Below are 24,452 nucleotides of genomic sequence, written 5' to 3' on the forward strand. Positions count from 1 at the left end.
CTCTTTCCTTTAGTACTTCCATTATAATGAAGAGCTAATATGAAATTTTTAAAGTAAACATTCAGTAAAAGAGCTGGGTCAAGTATATAACACAAAGGGAGCAGCAGTTTTTAAGTTCTTGCTGGAGAGAATAGAACACCTCGGCAGAGTCCGTGTGCTATTTCTCACTCCCTCAGCACTGTGTGATGGGAAGCAGAGCTGCGCCCTCGGACAGCAGTCCTCGGTGCTTTATAGCCTACTCCCTGTCCCACTTCTCTGAGCCTCTCCGTCACCTGCTATTTTGCAGCCTGCCCTGTATGTTACATTGGCCCTTGTCTTTGCAGGTTAAAAAGACAATGGAGGCCACCTTGCAAACCATCCAGGACATCGTGACCGTTGAGGACTTTGATGTGTCCGACTGCTTCCAATACAGCAACTCCATGGAGTCTGTCAAGTCCACAGTTTCAGAAACTTTCATGAGCAAACCCAGCATTGCTAAGAGGAGAGCCAACCAGCAAGAGACAGAGCAGTTTTATTTCACGGTAAGAGAGCTCAGTGGCTTTTAGAGAACATCAGCAGGCACTTCAGCACACAAGGGAGAGTTCTGAGTCTTGGCCAGTGTCTGAAAGGCAGGCTTTGAGTGTTCTGGATTTGAATCTGGGCATACTTGAAAACCATCCCTGTATTTAAAGGCAACAAACGTCTACAAGTTGTATGTCTAATAGGGATTCCCCAAGAAAAAGGATGCTCCCAAGTATACTTCAAGATTTTCCTCTTCAGGAAGTGTTGAACCGGCTAGCAGGCTTTCCTTTCAAAGCTTTCTTCTCAGCCTGCATGGAACCAGGAAAGGGGAACTTGATCTCTTGGTTTTTAGGAACTACTTCTAGTCATTGTGGCTAATACAGACTTTGTTTTTAAAAGTGTGTATAGGTCCTAGGTGATGTGATAATATTATTTTAGAACTTCCTTTGTTGGAGAATAATTTTTCATAATTATAGCTAAAACTCAAAGGGAATCAGTGTGTAACATTGTTTTGCAGAGAATTCTAAAACAGTGTACTTTGTTATTCATATATCTCCAGTCTTCAGATAGATGGACCTTTTTTTTTTCTTTTAAAGTGGCATTAACAGCCCTTTGGAAGGTTGCTAGCTGGTCTTTAGTGCAGCTTTTTAATAATTAAGTTATTTCGAGCTTGCCAAGTAGGATTTATTGCCCGAACTAAAATTTGTTTCCTAATCTTCTGAAGACCAAGAAAGGAAAAATTAAGTTTGCAGATGTGAGATGAAATATAGCCAGTGAATATGCTACTGATTCTGAATGAAAAAAATTAACTTGTTTTTCAGTCAGGAAGCTCAGTCTGCTTTCTGTAAATTGAATTTTTGCTCCAACTGTAACAATTTGTTTATTCATATTTAAACACTGTCCTTTCTTCATTAAGAACACTAATGATTTGCTAATATTTTTTAAGTCTGTTTTTTAATTAGTTCAACTTAGAATTCATAAGATTTTTTTTTTTAATTCTAAAGAAGACCATTGAAAGGGACTGATTTAGGGGTCAGCACTGTGGTGTAGCAGGTAAAGCTGCCACCTGCAGCACCGGCATCCCATATGGGCCCCAGTTCATGTCCTGGCTGCTCCTCTTCTGGTCCAGCTCTCTGCAATAGCCTGGGAAAGCAGTGGAAGATGGACCAAGTGCTATCTTTGGGGAGTGAACCAGCAGATAGAAGACCTTTCTCTCTGTATCTCTCTCTCTCTCTCTGTTTGTAGCTCTGCCTCTCAAATAAATAAATTACAGAGAGAGAGAGAGAGAGAGAGAGAGAGAGAGAGAGAGAGAGAAAGGGACTGATTTAAGAATGTTACTCTCTAAAATAACTTTCTTTTTTCAAAAAGATTTATTTGAAAGGCAGGGTTACAGAGATTGAGAGGGACAGAAAGAGAGAAATCTTTCATGTATTGGTTTACTCCCCAAATGACCAAAATGGCCAGGGCTGGGCCAAGCCAAAATCAGGAGCCTGGAACTCCATCTGGGTGCAGGGACCCAAGCCTTTGGGCCCTCTTTGGCTGCTTTCCCAGGTGCATTAGCAGGGAGCTGGAACAAAACTGGAATAGCTGGACTCAAACCAGTGCCCATATGGGATGCCAGTGACACAGGCCATGGCTTAACCTGTTTCTCCACAATGCCAGCCCTAAAATAACTTCTAAAAAATTGTTATGCAAAGCAAAACATGCACGTTATATAAAACTTAGAAGCACAAAAAATAAAAAATAATCCATAATCTTACCACCTAAAGATATAATGGTGCTAGGATATATTCTTTCCAGTCTTTGTTCTTTTTTAAGTTTTATTTATTTATTTATTTATTTGATTTATTTATTTACTTGAAAGACAAAATTGCAGAGAGAGAGAGAAAGAAAGAGGTCTTCCATTCACTAGTCCACTCCCCAGATGGCCTCAATGGCCAGAGCTGGGCCGATCCGAAGCCAGGAGCTGGAAGCTTCTTCTGAGTCTCCCGTGTGGGTGCAGGGGCCCAAGGACCTGGCCATCTGCTGCCTTCCCAAGCCATAGAAGAGAGCTGTATTGGAAGTAGAACAGCCAGGACTTGAACCGACACCCATATGAGATGCTGGCACTGCAGGCTGCAGCTTTACCCACTATATCACAGCACTGGCCCCACATTCTATTTATTTGAAAGGCTGAGTGACAGAGAGTGAGAGCAAGAGCGAGAGGGAAAGAGGGAGAGAGAGAAAGAGAGAGAGAGAGAGAGCTGAGAGAGGTCTTCTATTCACTGTTATACTTCCCAAATATCTACAATAGCTGGGGCTGGGCCATGCTGAAGCCAGGAGCCAGAAATTCTACCTAGGTCTCCCATGTGGGTGGCAGGAGCCCGTGTACTTGGCATCATCTGCTGCTTTCCAGGAACATGAGCAGGAAACTGGTTGGGAAACAGAGGCTGCTGACATCCCAAACTGTAGCTTAACTCACTGTGCCACAATGTGTGTCCTTTTCAGTCTTTTGTCTATACACATGTAAATACATGTGAGTATATAATTATAATTATATTAGGAAAAAATGGGATACAGCTGCACTTACTGTTTGATAATCCAAGTCATTTAATTATAATGTTCTTTAAGTATATTTATGAGTAAAATACTAAAATCTACACAAGGAAATAATGGAATGACATTTTAGCTCATTTAACCATTTTTATTTGTCCAATGTTTTTTAAGATTTATTTTTTTAAAGATTTATTTATTTATTTGAAAGTCAGAGTTACACAGAGAGAGAAGGAGAGGCAGGGAGAGAGAGGTCTTCCATCTGCTGGTTCACTCCCCAATTGGCCGTACCAGCCAAAGTTGCGCCGATCCAAAGCCAGGAGCCAGGAGCTTCTTCTGGGTCTCCCACATGGGTGCAGGGGCCCAAGCACTTGGGCCATCTTCTACTGCTTTCCCAGGCCTTAGCAGAGAGCTGGATTGGAAGTGGAGCAGCCGGGACTCAAACCAGCACCCATATGGGATGCTGGCACTGCAGGCAGTGGCTTTACCCACTATGTCACAGCGCCGGCCCATTTTAAGATTTATCTATTTGATGCGGGCCAGCGTTGCGGCATAGCAGATAAAGGTGCCACCTGCAACTCCAGCATCCCATGGTGGGCACTGGTTCAAGTCTCAGCTGTTCCATTTCCAATCCAGCTAATGTGCCTGGGAAAGCAGCAGAGGATGGCCCAAGTGCTTGGGCACCTGCAATCATGTGGAAGATCTAAAAGAAGCTTCTGGCTCCTGGCTTCAGGTTGGCCCAGCTCCAGCCATTACAGCCATTTGGGGAGCAGATGAAAGATCTCTGTCCCTCCTTTCTCTCTGTCACTCTGTCTTTCAACTAAATAAATAAGTAAATCTTAAAAAAAAAAATTATTTAGTTGAAAGAGTGACAAAGAGGGAGAAAGAGATAGATCTTACATCTGCTGATTCACTTCCCAAATGGCTGCAACATCTAAGGCTAGGTCAGGCCAAAGCACAGAGCCAAAATCTCCATCCAGGTTTCCCACATGAGCATCAGAGGCCCAGCCATTTTGTTTTATCATCCACTGCCTTCCCAGGAGTGTTAACAGGAAGCTTGACCAGAAGCGGAGCAGCTAGTACTCTAACCAGCACACTGTTTTGGGATGTTGGTGTTGGAAGCAGTGGCCTAATCCACTGTTCAGTAATGCCAGCCCCATATTCATTTTTGTAAAATACTTTAACACATTCTTTGTCATTAGTGCTCAACTAATGTCAAAATTTTATTTTCACCATCATCATTAATTTATTCATTAATAATTATTCAGTTATTCATTGATCATTTATTGTGGATTTACTATATGACAGACATTGTATTGCAAGCTAGGAATGCTGAAAGTTATACTCAAAACAGGGAGGGAGTGATGAGATTTGGCATGTAAAGGGAGAACTTTTTTATTTCATATACTCAAATTTCTAAAGTTACAATGGATTAATTTTTATAATTAAATAAATATAAAACTTTTAAATGCATACATACTCGTGTGCTTGAATGGGCTTCATGAACAATCAGAACAATCATGTACAAAGTGATTTTTGTACTTGACCTTTTAAAAAAAAAAAAAGATTATTTATTTGAAAGGCAGAACAACAGAGAGGGAGAGACAGAGAGATTTTCCATCCACTGCTTCACAACCCAAATGGCTGCAACAGCCAGGTCTGTGCCAGGCCAAAGCTAGGAGCCAGAAACTCCATCCTGTCTCTTACATGGGTGTCCAGGACCCAAGTACTGGGGCCATCCTCTGCTGACTTCCCAGGCACATTAGCAGGAAACTAGATGGGAAGTGAAGCAGACAGGACTGGAACCAGCACTCTAATATGGGATCCCCACGTTGAAGGCAGTGGCTTAACCCGCTACACCACAACACCAGCTCTTTGTGCTTGATCTTGAAGGATAGTGAACCAGGTAGTGGACTCGAGATAAAAGGGCATTTTTTGAGGAAGTGTAGAATCTGCCAATCATAAAGATATGCAGAAACCTGGTTTAGATGTTTCTAGAACTTCTTGACTATAGTGAGGTTGTATTACTGCTTCAAGTTTCACTATCTAAGGAGCTTATTGAACATTCTGTAGAGGCTTTTAATAATAGGATTGTGGGGCTGGCACTGTGGCATAGCAGGTAAAGCTGCTGTTTGCAGTGCCGGTGTCCCATGTGGACACTGGTTCAAGTGCCAGCTGCTCCACTTCCAATCCAGCTCTCTGCTATGTCCCAAGTCCTTGGGCCCCTGCACCCGCATGGGAGACCCAGAAGAGACTCCTGGCTCCTGGCTTCAGATTGGCATAGCTCCAGCTGTTGTGGCCATCTGGGGAGTGAACCAGTGGATAGAAGACCTCTCTCTCTCTCTCTCTCTCTGCCTCTGCCTATCTGTAACTGCCTTTCAAGTAAATAAATAAATAAATCTTTTTTTAAAAAATAGGATTACTTGGCTGGTCTATCTGGACTGCTTAGATATACCACTATTAAGTGGTCCAAGCTCATTACATTGCAGATTTCCATTTTTTAGAGTAAGAAATGTTGAGCATTGGGCAGTCCTTGTCAGAACACTTTTTGGCTTTAAATGAATCTGTGACATTTATATTAAAAGTTGACCTTTGGTAAAAGCAGGAATGACCATGTTGAAACTGGTGACCTCGCGAAGTCCTGCCTACCCTTTACCTTCTGCCTGAATGCACTGATATCTCTAATCCATTTCCTGTCTTTTGTGGCCAGAGAGCTACTTAGCAAAATTGTGTGTAAACTGCCTTGGCTGATGGGAATGGTTTTCGTCTGGGCTTGTCCAGTATCAGATTTACCAGATAGTTTATTTTGATGACTGATGCCTGAAATTTATTAGATAATTCATTTTTTAATAAAAGGGCTTTTTAGGGGTGGTGGAGATTCAAGACAATGTGCCCACGTTCAATGAAGTGACTGCCAGAGCTTGCCAAGCCTTACAGTGTCCTCAGGTGCCTCTGCCAAGGTTATCTGTGTGTGTTTCTGTGCCTTTCAAGAATGTCATAGCAGCTTGGCTCCTAGGTAGTGTGCCTAGTGACCAAGAGGGCTGTTAGGAAAGATTTCTGGGGCGGCACTGTGGCATAGCAGGTAAAGCCGGCGCTTGCAGGGCTGGCATCCCATATGGGCACTGGTTCAAGACCTGGCTGCTCCACTTCCGATCCAGCTCTCTGCTACGGCCTGGGAAAGCAATGGAAGATGGCCCATGTCCTTATTATTTATTCTGGGCCCCTGCACCCTCATGGGAGTCCCAAAAGAAGCTCCAGGCTCCTGGCTTCAGAGCAGCACAGCTCCAGCTGTTGCTGCCATTTGGGGAATGAACCAGCGGATGGAAGACTTCTCTCTCTCTGCCTCTGCCTCTGCCTCTCTATAACTCTGCCTTTCAAATAAATAAGTAAATAAACCTTAAACAAACAAACAAAAAAAAAGATTTCTGGCCACTCAGCGCCTGTCATCAGGTTGATCTGCCCAGATGACATCAACTGGAAATTTGAATCTTAGCCTACCAAGCTCATTCACTTGCAGGAGTCTAAGGAAATTAATCATGGAGTTTTAAAGCGTGAAGTGATTTTTAAAAAAATCATCTAACTCAGTGTTCTCATTTGAAAGTTTAAAAAAACAGAAAAACAAATTCAGAGAGGATGGTTAGTTTGCTCAAGGTCCTGAGTGACAGCTGCACCCAGAATGCTGGTCACCGGTTCTCTGCACCCATTGTGGGAGTGGAGTGAAGGGAAAGGCGCAGTCACAGTTCCACAGCTTTCTCCTACATTGACTCTACACGGGGAGATGTTTGCTGATCTCGGCTTTGTGTCTTTGGTAACACGTAATTCACTCATGTGTATTGTTTTCCCTGTTACCTTTTCTACTGCGATTGTTAAGAACAGGTGTTTGGTTTTTTTGTTTGTTTGTTTGTTTTTAAGGTGCAAAGATTTCAAAAGGGCATACAGGAAAAAGTTAAGTCACTTACTATCCCTAACTCCTTCCCCTGCCTCACCAGTGATTAAAACTTCTGTGTACTTGCAAAGATATCCAGTCCATAGGCAATCACTGATGTATCTGAAAATACCCTTTCATACACTGTTATACCAGAAATGTAGTAAAATGGAAGTACAAATAGACAGCTACCACTTGTACTGTTCTTCACCTTTTACTGGTTTTCACTGAATTTATTTTGGATATTATATTCATGTGAGTCCAAAAAGATCTGCCTCCTTTTTCAATGTTTGAACAGAAATCTGATTTTACCAATTCTTTGTTCGTGAGCGGTAATGCTCACTGCTCTGCCAAGAATTACCAAAGTTTTAAAGGCTGGCATTTCTCCTGTGTATTTCAGTGAATGGAGAATTGGAATATGGGGTTCATGAATGGTGGATGAAGTGGGAAGGGGTTAAGGAATAGGGCTGATAAAATAATAAAGCCAAACTAACTGAATTCTTAGGGACAGGCTGGGATAAGGTAATAGGAGGAGATGGTGCCTTGGCCATTAGGGCAGTATGCTAGACCACTGGACTTGGAACTTACAATGAGTTTTTCTTATCTTGGAATTCTGCTGATCCTTAGTAAACATGTGCTAAGCGTTTACAGATGAATCAGTGCTCCTGCCATGCCAATTAAAACTGGGGAGGTGTGCCCCATGTATGGTTTACTCTATTATTTATTCTGTCTGACAGCTGTTTCTTGCTTTCAAAATTGACAGGGAGGAAGGGGAATGTAGAGTGCCTGTGGGGTGGGAAAGGAGCGGTAATAATGACATCTGTGTATCTCTGCTGATGGCCCAGCGAGGCAGAGCTCTCTCCTCCTACCCACCACCCACTTGCGGCGGTAGGCACTTACAGCCTTGGTTCACACTGATTAAATCCAAGGCATAAGCAAGGTCTCATGAGTTTTTTACGCGTGGTAAGAGTGTATTTAAAAGGAAAGCATTTTTCAAAATGAAATTTGAAAAGCATTCTTATACCTCTTACTGTTGGTTGTTTTGCTTTAAGACCTGAACCTTCTACTTTGATTCAACTTTCCTGTGTTGAAAGAAAAGCAAAGCAGTTTAAGGAAGGAATGTTTTGAGGTTTACTGAGTAGTTGATTCAGGTGTAAGGAACAACTTTTGATTACGTGCTATATGTTGGACCTTGTGCTAATCACATTATTAGCCTATTAAACCCTCAATGTCGTGAAAAATACATTATCCTCATTTTTCAAATGGGAAAACTAAGATTCCGGGGGGGTTAAGCAATTTGCCCAAGGTTAGAAGGGTTACTAAGTGGTGGGACTAGACTATTCCAACTCAAACCTTTTCATTTTACTACAACAAAAATGTCTGTCATGGAGAAAAAGAAAAATTATTCTGTTAGTACTTTTCTTTTTTTAATTTTTTTTTATTTTTTATTTATTTATTTATTTTTTGACAGGCAGAGTGGATAGTGAGAGAGAGAGACAGAGAGAAAGGTCTTCCTTTTGCCGTTGGTTCACCCTCCAATGGCCGCTGTGGCCGGCACATCGCGCTGATCCGAAGCCAGGAGCCAGGTGCTTCTCCTGGTCTCCCATGAGGTGCAGGGCCCAAGCACTTGGGCCATCCTCCACTGCACTCCCGGGCCATAGCAGAGAGTCGGCCTGGAAGAGGGGCAACCAGGATAGAATCCGGCGCCCCGACCGGGACTAGAACCCGGTGTGCCAGCGCCGCAAGGTGGAGGATTAGCCTGTTAAGCCACGGCGCCGGCCTAGTACTTTTCAATAAATAAACTTCATCACTGATAGTTAATCCAATTAGGAATTACTATAAAATTATGAAAACAGAATTGCAGTTTTACAATGCCAAAAACAAACAAGAACAAAAAAACCCCTTTTCCTTCCTACCTTTTGTGCAAATTCTGTTTGGTTTTTTTTTTTTTTTTTTTTAAGATTTTATTTGTTTATTTGAGAGGTAAAGCAGAGACAGAGAGAAAGCTCTTCCACCTTCTGGTTCACTCCTGGGCCAATCCGAAGCCAAGAGCCAGGAGTTTCTTCCTGGTCTCCCACACCGGTGCTGGTGCTTTCCCAGGCCATAGCAGAGAGCTGGATCAGGAGAGGAGCAACTGGGAAACGAACCAGCTCCCGTAGGAGATGCTGGTGCTGCAGGCGGAGGCTTAGCCTACTACGCCTCAGCACGGGCCCCTGAAATTCTGTTTTGACAGTACTGACTTGTGTTTTAGGAGTTTACTTTATCTTGGTGAAATAAAATCCCCAGGTCAAGTGAAAACCCCACATAATTACTTTTGGGTTTTGGTGAGGGAAGTAGGGAGTGCAATGACAGATAATTACGCAATATTGGGACATTCTTGAAATAAAGCAAGTGACCCTCCTTGCCCAAGGAAGGCATTTTGAGATTACATGCAAAGAGCTCTTTTCCTGGCCCCCTGGTCTCCTCTCTTGCCCTCAGCTGGCTGCCTCTGCTCCCTTCTCTGTGTGTCTGTCCAGCAGCAACCAAAGCCTCCTAGCTCAGCTCCACTGATAAAGAAAAGGTGATTTATAGCCCCAGCCTCTCTCTTACGGAGATGAGTGCTGCCTAAGGGGCAAGAGAGGGAAGTGATAAATAACATGCCTGCAGACTCCAGGAGGCCTCTACCATCCCGTGCCTGGCTCACTGGATGGAAACCTTCCAACCATTGTTTCCATACAATATTAGGGATGCAAGTCATACCTTGACACAGCTTTGATCCTGCAGGATTTAATGGAACCCGAAAAGGTAATCCATCTTACCTCCTTATCAGATTGTTATTTATTTTAATGGTTTACTGAGTGACAGCCAGAGTTAAGTAGTGAACTGTGAACACAAATGAAAAAAAAAAAAATTATTTCCGGAATCAGAAGCAGAAACGAGAGCAAGAGGAAGGAACTGGCGTCCGTCTCCTTTCAGAACTTCGGCTGTTTTCTGAGCAGTCTGGTCTTGTATTGAGGGTTACAGTTTCTTGGAGAATTTTCCTCATTAGGAAATCTCTAGAGTCTCCCAGGATAACCTTCCAAAGAGAGGCCTTTGAGGGTTATGTTATTAGCAATGGATGTTTCCTGAAGGGTTGTCACCTCTGGGCCCTAAAGCACTATTCCAAGCCTACAATTAGGCCTTGGTTAGGGATTAAAATATCACCCAGGGAAGACTGACAGCAGGTGAGCTGGCAGCTGGAGCAGATGGAGGGGGAAGGTGACAGTGGAGCCTCTTCTCATGCAGATGTTCTGGTGCAAAAGCACAAAGGAGCAGAGAGAAGGAGTCCTGAGTGAGGCAGCAGGAGAAGTTGGTGTGGGGCTCACTTCCTATTTAAAATGCAGGGGAGGGACATGCCTAGATGCATAGTTCATAACTGCTGGGGAAGTTATGAACTGCTCACTCAGAGAGTGAGATTGACACATTTCTTTATCATTCTTTATGCATTTAGCGAGTGTCTGCTGTCTGCTAGGCATGGTGCTAAGCATCAGAGATGCAAAGAATCATGAATGACATGATCTCTGGCCACGAAGCAGAGACATCCTAGAGACAAAGACATGTGAATGACAAACCCTTGGTAACAGAGGCGTGTGAGAAGTGCTGTCATGGAGATTTGCAAGGGACACACAGGAGCATCTGGATGAGCGTGGGAGGGCCAGAAAGTACATCTCCAAGAAAGCAGAATTTTTCCTTTGTTTTTAATGAGAACCAGAGAGTTAAGTATAGGCTCTTAGAAGTTCACACTGAAAGGACAGACTTTGGCAGAGCAGTTAAGATGCCACTTGTGTCACCTGTCATCCCACAGCAGAGTGCCTAGGTTCGAGTCCTGACTGCTTCCAAATCCAGCCTCCTGCTGATGCTTAACTCTGCCATTCACATGGGAGACCCAGCTGGAGCTCTTGGCTCCTGGCTTCAGCCTGGTCGGGCCCTGGGTATTCTATGTTTTTGTTTAATGTGTACTAAAAGATGGACAGAACTATTACTTTAAAATATTTTACCCATTTACTGCCTTAGATGTCTGCTGTCTTACCATTGCTTGTGACTACACTCTGGGAAACCCTGCCATTGGCCTCTGAGTTTAGACATGGGCAGGTGACCCCTAATGTAGCAAATGAACCCTTGCAGCTTGAGGCAACCAAAGGAAACCAAGATCCCTAAGAGTAGCTATGGGGAGAGTGGGAAAGATGCCATTTTTTTTAATGATTTATTTTATTTATTTGAAAGGCAGAGTTATGGGGAAGAAGGGGAGGAGAGAGATCTTCTATCTTCCACTTCATCCCCAAATGACTGCAACAGCCAGGGCTGGGCCAGGCCAAAGCCAGGAGCCAGGAGCTTCACCTGGGCCTCACATGGGTGCAGGGGCCCAAGGACTTGCACCATCCTCTGCCGCTTTCCCAGGCAGGGAAAATCCAGCAGGGAGCTGGATTGGAAGTGGAGCAGGTGGGACGCAAAACCACACACATATGGGATGCCGGCATTGCAGATGACAATGCCAGCCCCAAAGACATTATTTTAAGAGTTCAAAGGTTGGGGGTCCAGGCTTGGCACTGTCACTAATTTTCAAGGTTCAGCAATTTATTTGACACCCCCTCACCCTGAGATCATCGTCTCATCTGTAACGGGAAATAATAATGTCTGCCTTATGTGTTTACAGAGTTGCCGTGTGTCAAATGAGAGAATATGTACTAAAGTGCTCTAAAGACGCTTAGGTCGCTAGACATATAAAAAGAATCAGTGCTATGATGTTGACTTCCACTTCTCTCCCTCTTTTGCTCTATACCAAAATAGTGGAACATTCTATCTTAAAGATTAAGAGCACATACCATGTTTTCAAACTGCGTGTATCTGGATACCGACTCCACTCCTTGCTAACTGCTTGACCTTGAACACATTAATTAATCTCTAGAAACCTCAGTGCTCTCATTCGTGAGATGGGCATAATGATAATAACAGTGCATGGGGTCGCTTTGAAGATTTGATGATTGGTCAGGGAAACATGATTTCTCACTGGGCACACAAGGGTTAAGTAAGGTCCAATCTGAATGTGCAGCCTCACGATAATTTTTGGACAGTTAGAGCAGATGAGATTGCGTTTCCAAAATCTCGTCTTGTGTTTAGAACTGTGTGTGTGTGTGCGAGTGGGAGGTGGCAGCCCCTCCCTCTGAGTGCTTTCTGTGATGATTCCGTGCGGAACAGTGATGGAGGCTGATTAGGATACAGCACAAAGATGCTGTGCGTGCAGCTGAGGCAGGGGCTGGAGCCTGCCACTGGCACTGCTCCTGGACTGATGGAATGCACCCTGGGAATGGCTCCGGTGGATGGTAGGGATGTCAGCAGAGGTGGCAAGCAGCAGGTGTGTGTCCTCTGTGAGTGCATCTGCCGCTGCCCCCCCCCCAGTTCTTTAGGGGAACTAAGGGGACAGATGAGGGGCTCCCCAGTCTGTTTCTTTGCATTGGCCCAACGTGGAGCTCCCAGGAAAACATGGAGCGGGGTGTTAATCCACCGTGAAGTCAGCAGCTGGCCACAGGCAGCTTAAAGAAACAAGAAGTGGACCTATTGGAAATTGGGTCAGAAACCAAATGACTTCTTGACAAGGGATTTGTCCCGTGGAGCATCCATGACCCTTTTTCCTTCAGGATTCTGATCACTCTTTCTTTCCTCCTCCTCCCTTGCAGAAAATGAAGGAGTACCTGGAGGGCAGGAACCTCATCACCAAGCTGCAAGCCAAGCACGACCTCCTGCAGAAAACCCTGGGAGAAAGTGAGTGTGGGAACCCTCTGCTGGAGGCTTGGCAGCAGGGGAGGGCCCACGGAGCTTCCTCGCGGGGCGCTCCCCTCTGTCTGCAGCCAAGTGGATCTGATCTGGTTATAGGAATGCATTTCTTTTCCTGGCTTGTTTGATGTGAAAGCCCACGCCCCCAGTGACTGCTTGAGTAATGGGGAAAGGCCAATGCTTAATGAAGCACTAATGTGCATCATCTATTTGTTTAAATGGAGCGTGCCTGCTCTCCACCCAGTCCCCCTCCTTCGCCTCCTCTGTGGCGGCTGGGGTAAAGGGGCTAAGGGGCTATTTATTTTCCGAACACTTTGTTAAGTTAGGTAGGGAGCCATGAGATGAAGTGTCCAGCTGCTCGGAGGAGGGCTGAGGACCCTCAGACGCATGATGGACAGACTGCTGCTCACCCTAGCTTCTGGGTGGAGCAGCTGTTTCCTCTGCTTTCGAGGGTCCTGACTCAGCTTAGGTGGCAGCTCTCTCACGGCTGCGCTGTGCTGAGGCCACGGTGCTGAGTGGACTGTCTCATCTCACGGGGTGATTTTAACCAGACCCTGGAAAGTAGCAAGACAGAGAACGCGACTGGCACTCTGGACTTTCTCTCCTTGGCTGTCAAACAGAAGGCTAAGGTTGAAAGAGAAGCTTCCCCAGGGTTTTCTGGCACCTAGCCCAGGGCTCCTGCCTGGCTCTTAGCATCCATGATTAATGGAATCCCCAGGTTAGGGATGCCTCGCAGTGCCCAGCCCCTCCTCCCTGCCCCACTAATCTCCTCACTTAAAGATGTGAGAGAGGAAGAGAGAGGCTACAGGGAATGTGTAGTAACATCAGTGACAGACAAGCCTGCACTTACGCAGATGTCTAACATTTTAAATAAATCCTTGAGCAATCTTCCGGCAAACCATAGAATATAGAACAGTGTACAGTACTCACTGGTTCATTGGCCCCATTGGTCCCACTTGCATATCAGAACCTTCTACCCAACTTTTTGCTCTGTCCTTTTCCTACTCTGAACAATTCCCCCAAGATGATTGATTCTTTTTTCTCGACATCTTTGATCTTGTGCTATTTAGGCATTTTATTTCATGTGAAGAATGCCCTTTAAGTAATTTCTGTTCTCTTTCCTTCCCACCATCCAAGGCACTCAGACTAAACAGGTTCAGCCATTGAGAGCCAAACTTAGCTTATAGAAAATCTTTACTCTTGGGTTATTAGATTTGTTCCATGAGGAAATGGAGAAACAGCTCATAGCTCTCTGAAGCAAGTTATAGCTGTGATTTCTTGTTGTCAAGACCGTCTAAGCACAATCCCCAAGACAGAGCAGGGTGCTGGGACACACACATGTGTGCATGGCTTTGTTCGTACACATATAGGCACCCAATGTGCTATTATGGATAGAGGGCAGAAGGTTGACCATTCATTAGTGCCACAAATTGTCAAATCTTAAAGATGACAAGTTCTAGCAATTAAGAAAAAAAACAACTGTAAGTCTTCCTGTGTGCAAGTCATGCTGTCCCTGGGCCTTCTGGATGTATTTGTCACCATAATGCAGGAGCCCCTGTTCTTGCCACGGAGCGATAATTGATGTATATGAATATTCCAGAATGGAAATGGGACAGATGTTGAAAATAATAGCTCTGAATAATATTTTTGCAGATGAAAGCTGAGACTTTGGTAACGAGAGACTGTTAGGGGTGGGGGATGGTGTTGCTTGAGATGAGCTGAACTGTAATCAACAATTAGCAACCTCTAAAGGCAAGAAAAAAACCCTGCCCTCCCCCGCCCTTGGAGTTGCCTTTCCAGGAACTTGACTGAGGAGTCTGGGAGCTGCACTCTCCTTCTCAGGCTCAATGCCTGCTGAGGTCTGTCCCTTATTTATCTACTATGAATCTAATACCGATCAAGCTTCATTAACTGATTTATTTATTAATTTGAAAGGCAGAGTTACAGAGAGGCAGAGGTAGAGACAGAGAGAGAGGTCTTCTATCCACTGCTTCACAACCCAAATGGCCGCAACAGCCAAAGCTGGGCCAATCTGAAGCCAGGAGCCAGGAGCTTCTTCTGAGTCTCCCATGTGGCGCAGGGGCCCAAGGACTTGGGCCATCTTCTACTGCTTTCCCAGGCCATAGCAGAGAGCTGGATCAGGAGAGGACAGCCAGGACTCAAACCAGTGCTCATATGGGATGCCAGCAGTGTAGGTGGCGGCTTTACCCGCCAGGCCACAGTGCCGGCCCTTTATTTGTGTATTTAAGAGACAGAGTTACAGAGAGAAGGAAAGCTAGAGGTCTTCAATCTGTTGGTCACTCTCCAGATGACCACAATGGCCAGGGGTAGGCCAAGCCGAAGCCAGGAGCTTCATCTGGGTCCCTGATGTGGGTGCAGGGGCCCAAGTACTTGGGCCAATCCTCCTCTGCTTTCCCAGGTACATTAGAGGGGAGCTGGATTAGAAGTGGAGCAGCCAGGACTCGAATTGGTGCCCATATGGATGCCAGCACTGCACATGGTGGCTTAACCTACTGTTCCACAATGCCAGCCCCTCAATTTCATTTTTTAAAGCTGGCTATGACCTATAAAACTATTTAGGGCCTATTATTGGATTGAGAACCTTAATTTGTTAGTAGTATTAAATGACATCTATCTCTTGCTACTTCAGACCCAACTAACATAGAATATAGTAAGAATCTAAAACTAAAACATCTACATCTTCTCCTTTCTCTCCCAAAGCAACTCCTTTTCCTTCTTCTCCTCCCAGCCCGAAGTGTGTTTGTGTGTGTTCATATACTCAGGAGCAAGCAAATTTGCCCCCTCCCCAGAATACATATAAGAACAGCTAAATTTCATCTCTCTGAATCTCTGAAAACTTCTAATGATGTGTTCTATAAAGTATGACTTGCCTTGTTAGTGTTCCCCTATAGCCACTCCCGTTTGGGAAACAGTTGATAAACCTAAGGTTTAGGAATGCCAGCAACCGTGGACTGGGTGCCAGCATCAGAATCAATTCCTGCCTTGAGAGAGGCTTTCAATGCATTTCTTCTTTCTCGCTAGTGGCTCCCTGGGATGATGAGCAGGGCATGGTCGTTGTTAGGAGTAGATCTTCCCCCTTCACCCCTCCTGCTTCAACATATGCTTTTTGCCTTTGTCTTTCCAACAGGTCAACGGACAGACTGCAGTCTGGCCAGGTAGGTGTGGCCTGGGAAGGGAGAAAGGGAGGCTGGTGGAGTACTGTGATCCCAGCCCTGGGGAAGAGCCAAGGGGTTGGGGTTGCTTCCTTCCCTTTGCCTTACTGACCCCGTCTGGTCTCAAATGGAAGTGGGGTTCACTGCAACTTAGGGACAGAGCTCAACAGACCCGCGTGAAAGGAGTTATCATTGTTGGAATATTCCCTAAAGCCACTTGTAACCTAACCTTCGCTGCTAGACTTCAACAAGTGGGCTTGGGAAGTCTCTGAGAAGATCAGGAGACAGAAAGGATGACAGCTCCTAACCAGTGACTGTTGCTAGATAGTGAAATATGACGTTGTAGTTCTTGTCTTGCCAAATAGCAGTGGTAAAAATCCTTGCCTGATGTACAAGCATGCAACCCTCCCCGTATTCCCCCACCTTCCCTTCCTTCTCAGCCCAGCCAAATATTTTCCTTCCCAGTCATGAAGCTGCTATGAGAAAACTCGTGAGCTGGCAAAGAGCAAAGCATTCATTCAGCCAGCAGTTCTCAGATGCCTAAAAATGTGCTGATCTAACTGGAGAAAGAGCCGTAAGGGGCCACATGCCGTGGAGACCCTGGCTTAGCGCATCATATCAACCATTTGTATCTGCCAACATACACAGTGGTCATGAGGCCCTTTACAATTATGGCTCATTATTTAGAGATAGCTTCATTTGCTTTCATCATTTTGTCATTGTGGACTACAATAAAGATTCCATTAATATACCAGTCTTGATGAGTAGAGGGAACCAAGATATTGCAATTCTGTGGAATGTATCTTTTTTTTTTTTTAATGTGGGCCAAATTTATTTGTCCATTTCTTGCATTTGAAATGTTCTTTGATGACTTCCTTGGCCTGAGTTCTTTGCCATAGTTCTGCTGACTGCTTTATGGGGTTTCCTCTCCCAGTCTTACACAGGCCACCCCATTCTCCAAGTTTCTTGTTGTCATCAGCCTTAATTTGGATGATTTGGTGTTCAGCACAAAGGGCCTCCACCAGCTTGACACACATAGGCTTATTCCAGTTATGTGCAAACCCACAAAGATGGGCTTGGCGCTTGTCTAAGGCTTTGTTAGCTTCACAGATTCCACCTGCCAGGCCATCGTGGATGAGGGGGTCTTCAGCACCTCTTGTAAAGCAGTGTTAGTCTCCATTACACCTCCAGCAGCAGTGCCTTCCTCAACCACGGTGGTGGGTTCTGGGTGAAGCCGAAGCTTGAGTGTACCCAGGCCTCTACCTATGTGCAACTTGGCTGTGGGTCTTCTTCTTCTTCTTTTTCTTCTTCTTCCTCCTCCTCCTCTTCTTCCTTCTCCTCTTCCTCCTCCTCCTCCCCCTCTTCCCCTTCCCCTTCCTGTTCTCCATCTTCTTCTTTTTAAGATTTTATCTATTTACTTGAGAGGTAGAGTTACAGACAGAGAGGGAGAGACAGAGAGAAAGACCTTCCATCCACTGGTTCACTCCCCAAATGGCTGCAATAGCTGGAGCTGGGTTGATCCAGAGCCAGGAGCCTCCTCCTCCAGGAGCTAAGGTTAGGTTACCCATGCAGGTACAGGGGCCCAAACACTTGGGCCATCCTCTGCTGCCCTCCCAGGCCACAAGCAGAGAGCTGGAGTGGAAGAGGAGCAGCCAGGACACAAACAGGTGCCCATTTGGGGATGCTGGCACAGCAGGCGGAGGCTCAGCCTATTGCGCTACACTGTTGGCCCTGGGATGTTTCTTCTTGATGACAATCTTGATTTAAGGGTGAGCACCTGAGCTCCTGTATCTGCAGAAGGCTCTGTGGGACTGAAAAGAGTGAGATTATTCCACTGAGTCACCTTGAGCTGCTCTTTTCCCCTCTCTGAGCTCTCAGTTCCTCTTCTATAAGATAGGAGCATTACACTAAATCAGAGGCGCTCCAGGGTTCCCAAGAGTTTCCTCGCGAGTGGCCTGGTGGGAGTGGCAGGGCAAGGCCCAGTAGCCAGGCTCTGGTCCCTACCTTCACTCGAAGCAGCACAGTGCTGTCCTCCTTGTTTGGGGCCTCGTGCCTCTGGGTCTGATTCCCTTTGTGAAAAGTCTTCTGAGGTTACGGTCAGCTTGAAAACACTGATCCAGAGAATCCCCAGGTCCTTCCAGTCTGGATGTTCTACCCTCTAAATCTGGAAAAATTGCTCCGTTTCTTTTTCCTAAGATTTCCAAGAGAAAGAAAACGTTTGTATCCTTTGGTGTTTACCAGTGTCTCCTTACAAATCCATGTTTTTGTTGTCTAACCCAGATATATTTTACTGTAGGCTGAACCAGTTCTCCTATTCAGATTTTTGAATGGTTGTAGATCCTAAATAAGCAGGCTCTCTCTGCTCTGTTGTGAAGAAGGAACTTAACTGAGCTTTATCTGAAAAGTAACTCACCAAGTCTCTTAGCCATTTCTGGGACAGAGCTGAATAATGTGACTTTCTTTATCAACCACCACAGAGATTAATTATTAAAAACTCTACTTCTGGGTTTTAAAATGGTGTTTGTCTCATTGTGTCCCAATTTTCTCTTTTTCCTCTCTGTTGCTGTATGGATCCTGACTTGGTGGGATCGACCACAGGCGTAGCTCAACCGTGAGGAAGCAGGTAAGAGGCTAGACTGGTCTGGCGTGAAAAGTGTGTACAGCTGATCCACTGTAAGGGACAGGCATGTTCGAAACTTGCAGATTTTGTTTGTTTTGGGTAATGTGGTCATCCTAGATAGATGTTTAAGCCATGCTAACAGTGCAAAGGATAAGCCTGGTCTAGATAAGGTAGCTAAGAGCTGCTCAACACAACAACATTTTGCACGTGATTTTCATTGCTGTACTCGGATCTGCCATCGGGTGGCCAGCCCGCATTGTCCATATAAGGAGGGGTCTTAGAGAGCAGTGGTGTGGGTAGTCCTCATCAGTAGATAATGTAAATAGCACTTGTGCTTGTTTAAAATAATATTAATTGAAGTATTTTGTGCAGTTACAAATTTGACTTCCTAATTATACTTTATGGCAAATACTGAAACGATTGTGTGTCCCTTAAGCTCATATCAGCCATGCAGTAGGCAGTTAGCAGGGAAGGGGTAGAGAGAGCTCAGAAATATCTTTATGTCTACTCAGGGGAGAGCTGATCCAGGCTTTAAAAAATCATTTTGGGTGATTCACAGTGGCGCTAGCCACAGGGAGATCATCGAACGTGGAGGGCATGTGGTTCCTGTGGTATTGGCAGCCTCTGCAGTCTCTTTAGCTGATCTGACGGCTAGGGCCGGGTGGACAGTCCAGCTGGGGCACTCAGATGACTTGGGCTTCACTTTGCTTTGCTGCCACTCTTTCCCCTTCGTCTACTTTGGATCTCATTTTAATGACAACACCGTAAGATACACTTACACGGCCTTTTAAATTATAAAATTTCATTGCAACTCTCCGTCCTCTTTGTTTCTTTGTTCTGCCCCCTTTCTCCCACATTTTCATTTTTTCTATGAACATTCTTTAATGTTTATTTGTTTATGTTCACCTATGTGAGAGAGAGGCAGAGATCTCACATCTGATAGGTCACTTCCCAAATTGCCCACAACAGCTAGGACGGGGCCATGTCAAAATTCCAGTCTGAAACTCCATCCAGGTGAGTGGCAGGGGCCCAAGCAACTTGAGCCATCTTCCACTTCCTCCCACAATGCATTAGCCTAAAGTTGGATCAAAAGTGCAGTAGCAAGGACTTGAACCAAGACTTTCTGGGATGAAGACCTCCCAAGCAGTGGGCTAACCTACTGCTCCACAGTGCTCACCCCCTCATAATTTCATTTAAAACTGGAAGGAACAGAGTGCCTTCCAATGATAATATATTGCACTTAAAATTAACATGTGGATGGCTTAATTAATTGATTTTATTTATTTGAAAAGCAGAGAGACAGAGTTCCCATCCATTGGTTCTATCTGCTGGGCCACTCCCCTAATTCCTGCATCAGCCTATGCTGGGCTCGGCTGCAGCCAAGAGCCAGGAACTCCAGTCAGGTCTCTCCAGTGGACAGCAGGGACCCCCATAACTGAGTCACCACCTGCTGTCTCCCAGGGTGTGTGCTCGCAAAATCAGGAGTGGAATTGGGACTCAAACCCAGGCAGTCCAATATGGGGATATGAGCCCTTTAACTCCACACCAAATTGCCTGCACCTACAGGTAGGTGTCTTGAAGACAGAATAAGCCATTTTTCCTTTAGGCACTGAAAATAAAATTGAGCTTGAAGTTTGTTCCTTTCGGCTCCTGGGCTAAAACAGAACCTCTTGCTTGTAGGTGGAGCATGTGTATGAGTGCCAGAGCCCACAGTTGGACAGGTGTGTGTGCTTCTGGTTTCACTCCCATGCTAGGGGAATGGTACCCTTCTGGTTTGCATCCTGCTGCACCTAAATGGTTGCAGGCAAAGTATATGCCTAGTGCTGTATTTGCCTAAGAGTTATAGGATACACCAAAAAGCCCAAATAAAGGCCATGTTTTCGATCTGCTGCCTCAATTTATTTCCAGTAATCAAAATCTAATGATATATCAGCAAGAAGTTTTTCTAAGATAATCAGGAGAGTAAAATAGTAAGTAATTTGGAAGATGAATAATCTTGTATAAGTAGCCAGGAAGTAGATGTTTTTTGCTTGCTTGCTTGCTTTCTTGCTTGTTTCTGGCAAATCAGCCAAACAAGAGGAAGAATCTGGTAGCTTTTGTTTTTAAGGGTCCCTGATGGGTTCCAGTCATTTTTGACCCTAGCAAAGACTAGGTGCCAACTGTCATAGATCTTTCTGCAAAAGGAGGTGCTTCCATTGCTGCCCCCGGGCCTTCCCAGCTCCCTTCAAGCCCTGCCCTTGCTCTCACCTGTCTAGTACTTCCACACCATCTTTGCTGGCCTCCCCTCTGCCCCGATTCTAAATCTGGCATTTCCCCAAGGCTTGGCCCTCTTGATTTCTCTCCCATGTCACGCCTGTTGCCTCAGATGAGTCTTTCCCTCCTTCCCCGGCTTTCTTTGTTTTGTGATTCTGTCTCTGAGCCCTAAGAGATTGACTGGACCTGTGCCCTCCCTCAGCATCAGTCTTCACCTTCCCACATTTTCATTTCCTTGGCTCTACCTCTGTTTTGTTTATTTTTGTTCAAAGGGACTCCCCGTTCTTCACATATATAATATATATGGGTCTCCGAGGCCCCATATATTATCTGTAACACCATTTTTCCTTCTGATCACCCACATCTAATCAGCTGTCAAATCTTGTATCTTCTCCCTTGGTGAGAAAAGAGACATTTAACAAATGTGGAAGGTCAGTAGCAGACAAAAACCTTAACCCCCTTGCTCCTAAAAAGTTATTCCAGGGACAGGTGTTCAGCATAGCAGTTAGGGTGCCACTTGGGGTGTCTGCTTCCCAAATCAAAGTGCCTGGGTTTAAGTCCCACCTCCATTTGTGACCCCAGCTCCCTGTTAACGTACACCTTGGGGAAAACAAGTGATAGCTCAAGCTCTTGGGTCCCCACCACCCCTGTGGAAGACTAGATGGAGCTCCTGGCTAACAACTTCAGCCTGGCCCAGCCCCAACTGTTGCAGGCATTTGGGGAGTGAACCAGCACATGGAAGATCTCTCTCTCTCTCTCTCTCTCTCTCGTATCTGGCTCTGTGCCTTTGAAATAAAGAAAAGTAAATAATATTTTTTTAAAAATATGTGCCAAACAATGTCTATGTAGGCATTATCTGGCTGTCTTCCTAGTTGTTTTCCCCTGCAAATCCCTGGACCACACCTTACTGTCTTTTCTGCCACCCTCCCTCCTCCACTTTTGGTTTGAAGTTTTCTTAATCTGGTTAGATGGGAAACTAACCAGATTGTCTTTCCAACCTTGGGATTATATTCATATAACCAAAAATATTTTGAACAAGACAATTAACCTGGCATCAGTTCTAACACTGGGGGAGAGGTGAGAGAGAGGGAAAGATAGGTATAGTCAGTAATGAAAGTATATGAGCAACTGTGGGGTCAGCTGTCTGCAGGTCAGTGGTGAAGTGCCAGGCTTTGGGTCAGCACGGGAACCACAGGCACATCTGCAGGAAGTGGATTCACTCCTAGCTCAGGGACAAGGGAGGATAGCAGACGCCACCAAAGCCTCTGTGACTTTGTCCCTTAGTTATTCCCACTAGACTCTCTCTTAGCTCTACTGGAGCAGCAAGGCCTAGGGAAGCACTCTTCTGCAGGAGGACAGGCGGTCTCTGGCCACCCTTGTCTGCCAAAGGTGACCTCTCTGGCCTACTTCTGACATGCTACGATAACCACATGCATGCAGGTTAACGTCGTCGATGCCTGCTTCTTGCTCACCTCCAGCTACCATGGATATTCCATGTCCTCCCCTCTGCCTAGAATGTACTCACGTGACTTGTTGAAACCAGTGACTTGCAAGCTTCCCAACTTCCCTCCCTCTGGACCTGTGGAGTTAATAAAACTCCCAGCCCAACTTCTTCATGAAACCTAGCGGTCTCTAACAGCTGGCATTCCCCATGGCTACAGTGGGAAATTCAGAAGCACAGGCAAACCTATGAAGTGGGCAGAAGCCACATGAACCCACCTCACCAGAGACTCCAGTCTCTATGCTGAACATCAGAAGCCCTTGGTAACCAGGCTTCTGGGGTCCCTTTGCCTGATCTTTTCTTCCCCACAGTTAAATTACTATTAATTTAGCTGCATTGTAAAACCCTTCTAGTCTTTAGTAATAGTTGGTATGCATGCCTGGCAGTGTTTGCTGAGCTCCTAGGGTGCAGTATGTGTGGTGTAATACAGTGTTCTGTCTCAGAGGACGACTGCCTTTGAGTCCTGACTATGTTGCTTACCAGCTGTGTGACCATGCACAGTTGTTTTACTTTGATAAGCCTTCATTTACTCATTTTTCAAAAGAATGTAATATATATCCCCAGAGAATTTTTCCCAGGACCAATCCACCTGAACGACCTAATATGTGTCCCAGTACCTCTATAAATTCCTGTGTAAACAGCAGGCACTCACGTTCATGTGCCAATAGGGAGTATTACTTTTCTCCCCACCAACGCCCTCCCAGCTGGTAGAAGGCAAATCGAGGCCCAGAGTAGTTAAATGACACAAGCAGGATTGTGTAGCAAAAGGACAAAGCAATGTTGATGTCTGGGAAGCCTGCTTTGCTTAGTACCAAGTAATTGCCACTGCTTCCAAGAGTTGGTTTTCTGTTCTTCCTTACCTTTTATGCTATCAAACCCTCTTTCTGAACTCGCTTGGCTCATTCTGCTACCTTTGACTGATACTAATTAAATACCCGCTATGGGAGAGTACCATGACCAGCACTGGACACCCAAGAATTGACATAGGATCTGCTCTTGTGTACCTTGAGTTGTACTGGTGACAAAAGCAAACAGATTCAAATAAATAAAATAAATCTTTACCAAAAAAAAAAAAATAGGTAATGGCTAATGTTTGCATTCCTTTCCCCCTCCTCTTTCACCTTCTTTTATCAAAAAAAAAAAAAAAAAAAAAAAAAGCAAGCAGATTATGTACACGCACAGAATTAAGTCACAGGGCTGAGGAGAGCATGTGAGCAGCAGGACCAGCTCACACAAAGCCACAAAGTAAAGCAGGACTGATCTGAGGGCCAGCAGTGTCTCCAGTGGCTGTAGCAAAGGTGAAGGCACAGGTGGTGGAAGTGGAGGCAAAGGAAGGGTCCAGGCCATGCAAGGCTGTGTAAAGGGAGTAAGGAAAGAGTTCCACTGGTGAGACGTGTACTTTGTAAAGATCACTGACTTGCCATGCTGTAAAGGAAGAGAAACATGGATTGGAGGATGGCAAGAGAGGGAACTGGGGTATTGATGAACTGAGTGAGTTGGTGGCAGCAGTGTGAGAGGAAAACAAATGGATTTGAGAGCTGTGGAGGAGGCAAACCTGATAGAATGTATTGATTGATTGAATGGCTGGGTAGGGAGCTGGTTTGCAATCAAAGATGATCGGCTGCATTTTGGACATGCTGTATTTAAGGCATCTCTGTGAAATTCCAAGCAGGGGCTTGGGTTTTTGCGCCCTGGAGCTTGCAGGACAGGAGAGGTGCTTCTTTGTGAACCACCGCTGATGTGGCCAAGACACGTTCTGCACAGGTTGCCCATTTTCTCTAACCCCAGACTATCCCCATCTGAAGATTCTAACGTTAGGTTTCTCTTTGGCTTTTCAGGACTCGGGCCAGGCAATTCCTCTGGTGGTAGAAAGCTGTATCCGGTTTATCAGCAGACACGGTAAGCAGGATTATCGCCTCGCCCATATTTGTGCAAAGATTGGGAAGCACTTCCAGGAATTCTTTGTAGAGTAAGAATAGAGATTGACTTCCCATCTCCACGTTCTCAGAAAAGGAATAAAGTCTTATTTGTTCACAGCATGTTTGCCACCCCAGAATGGCCACACCTAGAGAAAGACATCATATGTTTTGACCCAGAATGCCCCAGCTAGTTACCACATTCCATTTTCTAGTCTGAGAGTGGGTTTTAAATTCTAGC

The 24,452-nt window shown here is 45.2% G+C and overlaps 1 protein-coding gene across 7 annotated transcripts in view; it reads left to right on the top strand.

Moving 5' to 3' along the window:
- The window catches only part of SRGAP2 (SLIT-ROBO Rho GTPase activating protein 2), a 279,652-nt gene that overhangs the window by 216,629 nt on the left and 38,571 nt on the right, over window positions 1-24,452 (top strand). For all 7 annotated transcript variants that reach the window (XM_062210229.1, XM_062210230.1, XM_062210231.1 and 4 more), the window contains exons 10-14: window positions 324-521; window positions 12,652-12,736; window positions 15,897-15,924; window positions 18,520-18,544; window positions 24,134-24,194. In XM_062210229.1, the coding sequence (XP_062066213.1) occupies window positions 324-521; window positions 12,652-12,736; window positions 15,897-15,924; window positions 18,520-18,544; window positions 24,134-24,194 (397 nt within the window). The remainder of the gene's footprint in view (window positions 1-323; window positions 522-12,651; window positions 12,737-15,896; window positions 15,925-18,519; window positions 18,545-24,133; window positions 24,195-24,452) is intronic.

The sequence above is a fragment of the Lepus europaeus genome, chromosome 14, assembly GCF_033115175.1.
Source record: "Lepus europaeus isolate LE1 chromosome 14, mLepTim1.pri, whole genome shotgun sequence".
Taxonomy (NCBI): Eukaryota; Metazoa; Chordata; class Mammalia; order Lagomorpha; family Leporidae; genus Lepus; species Lepus europaeus.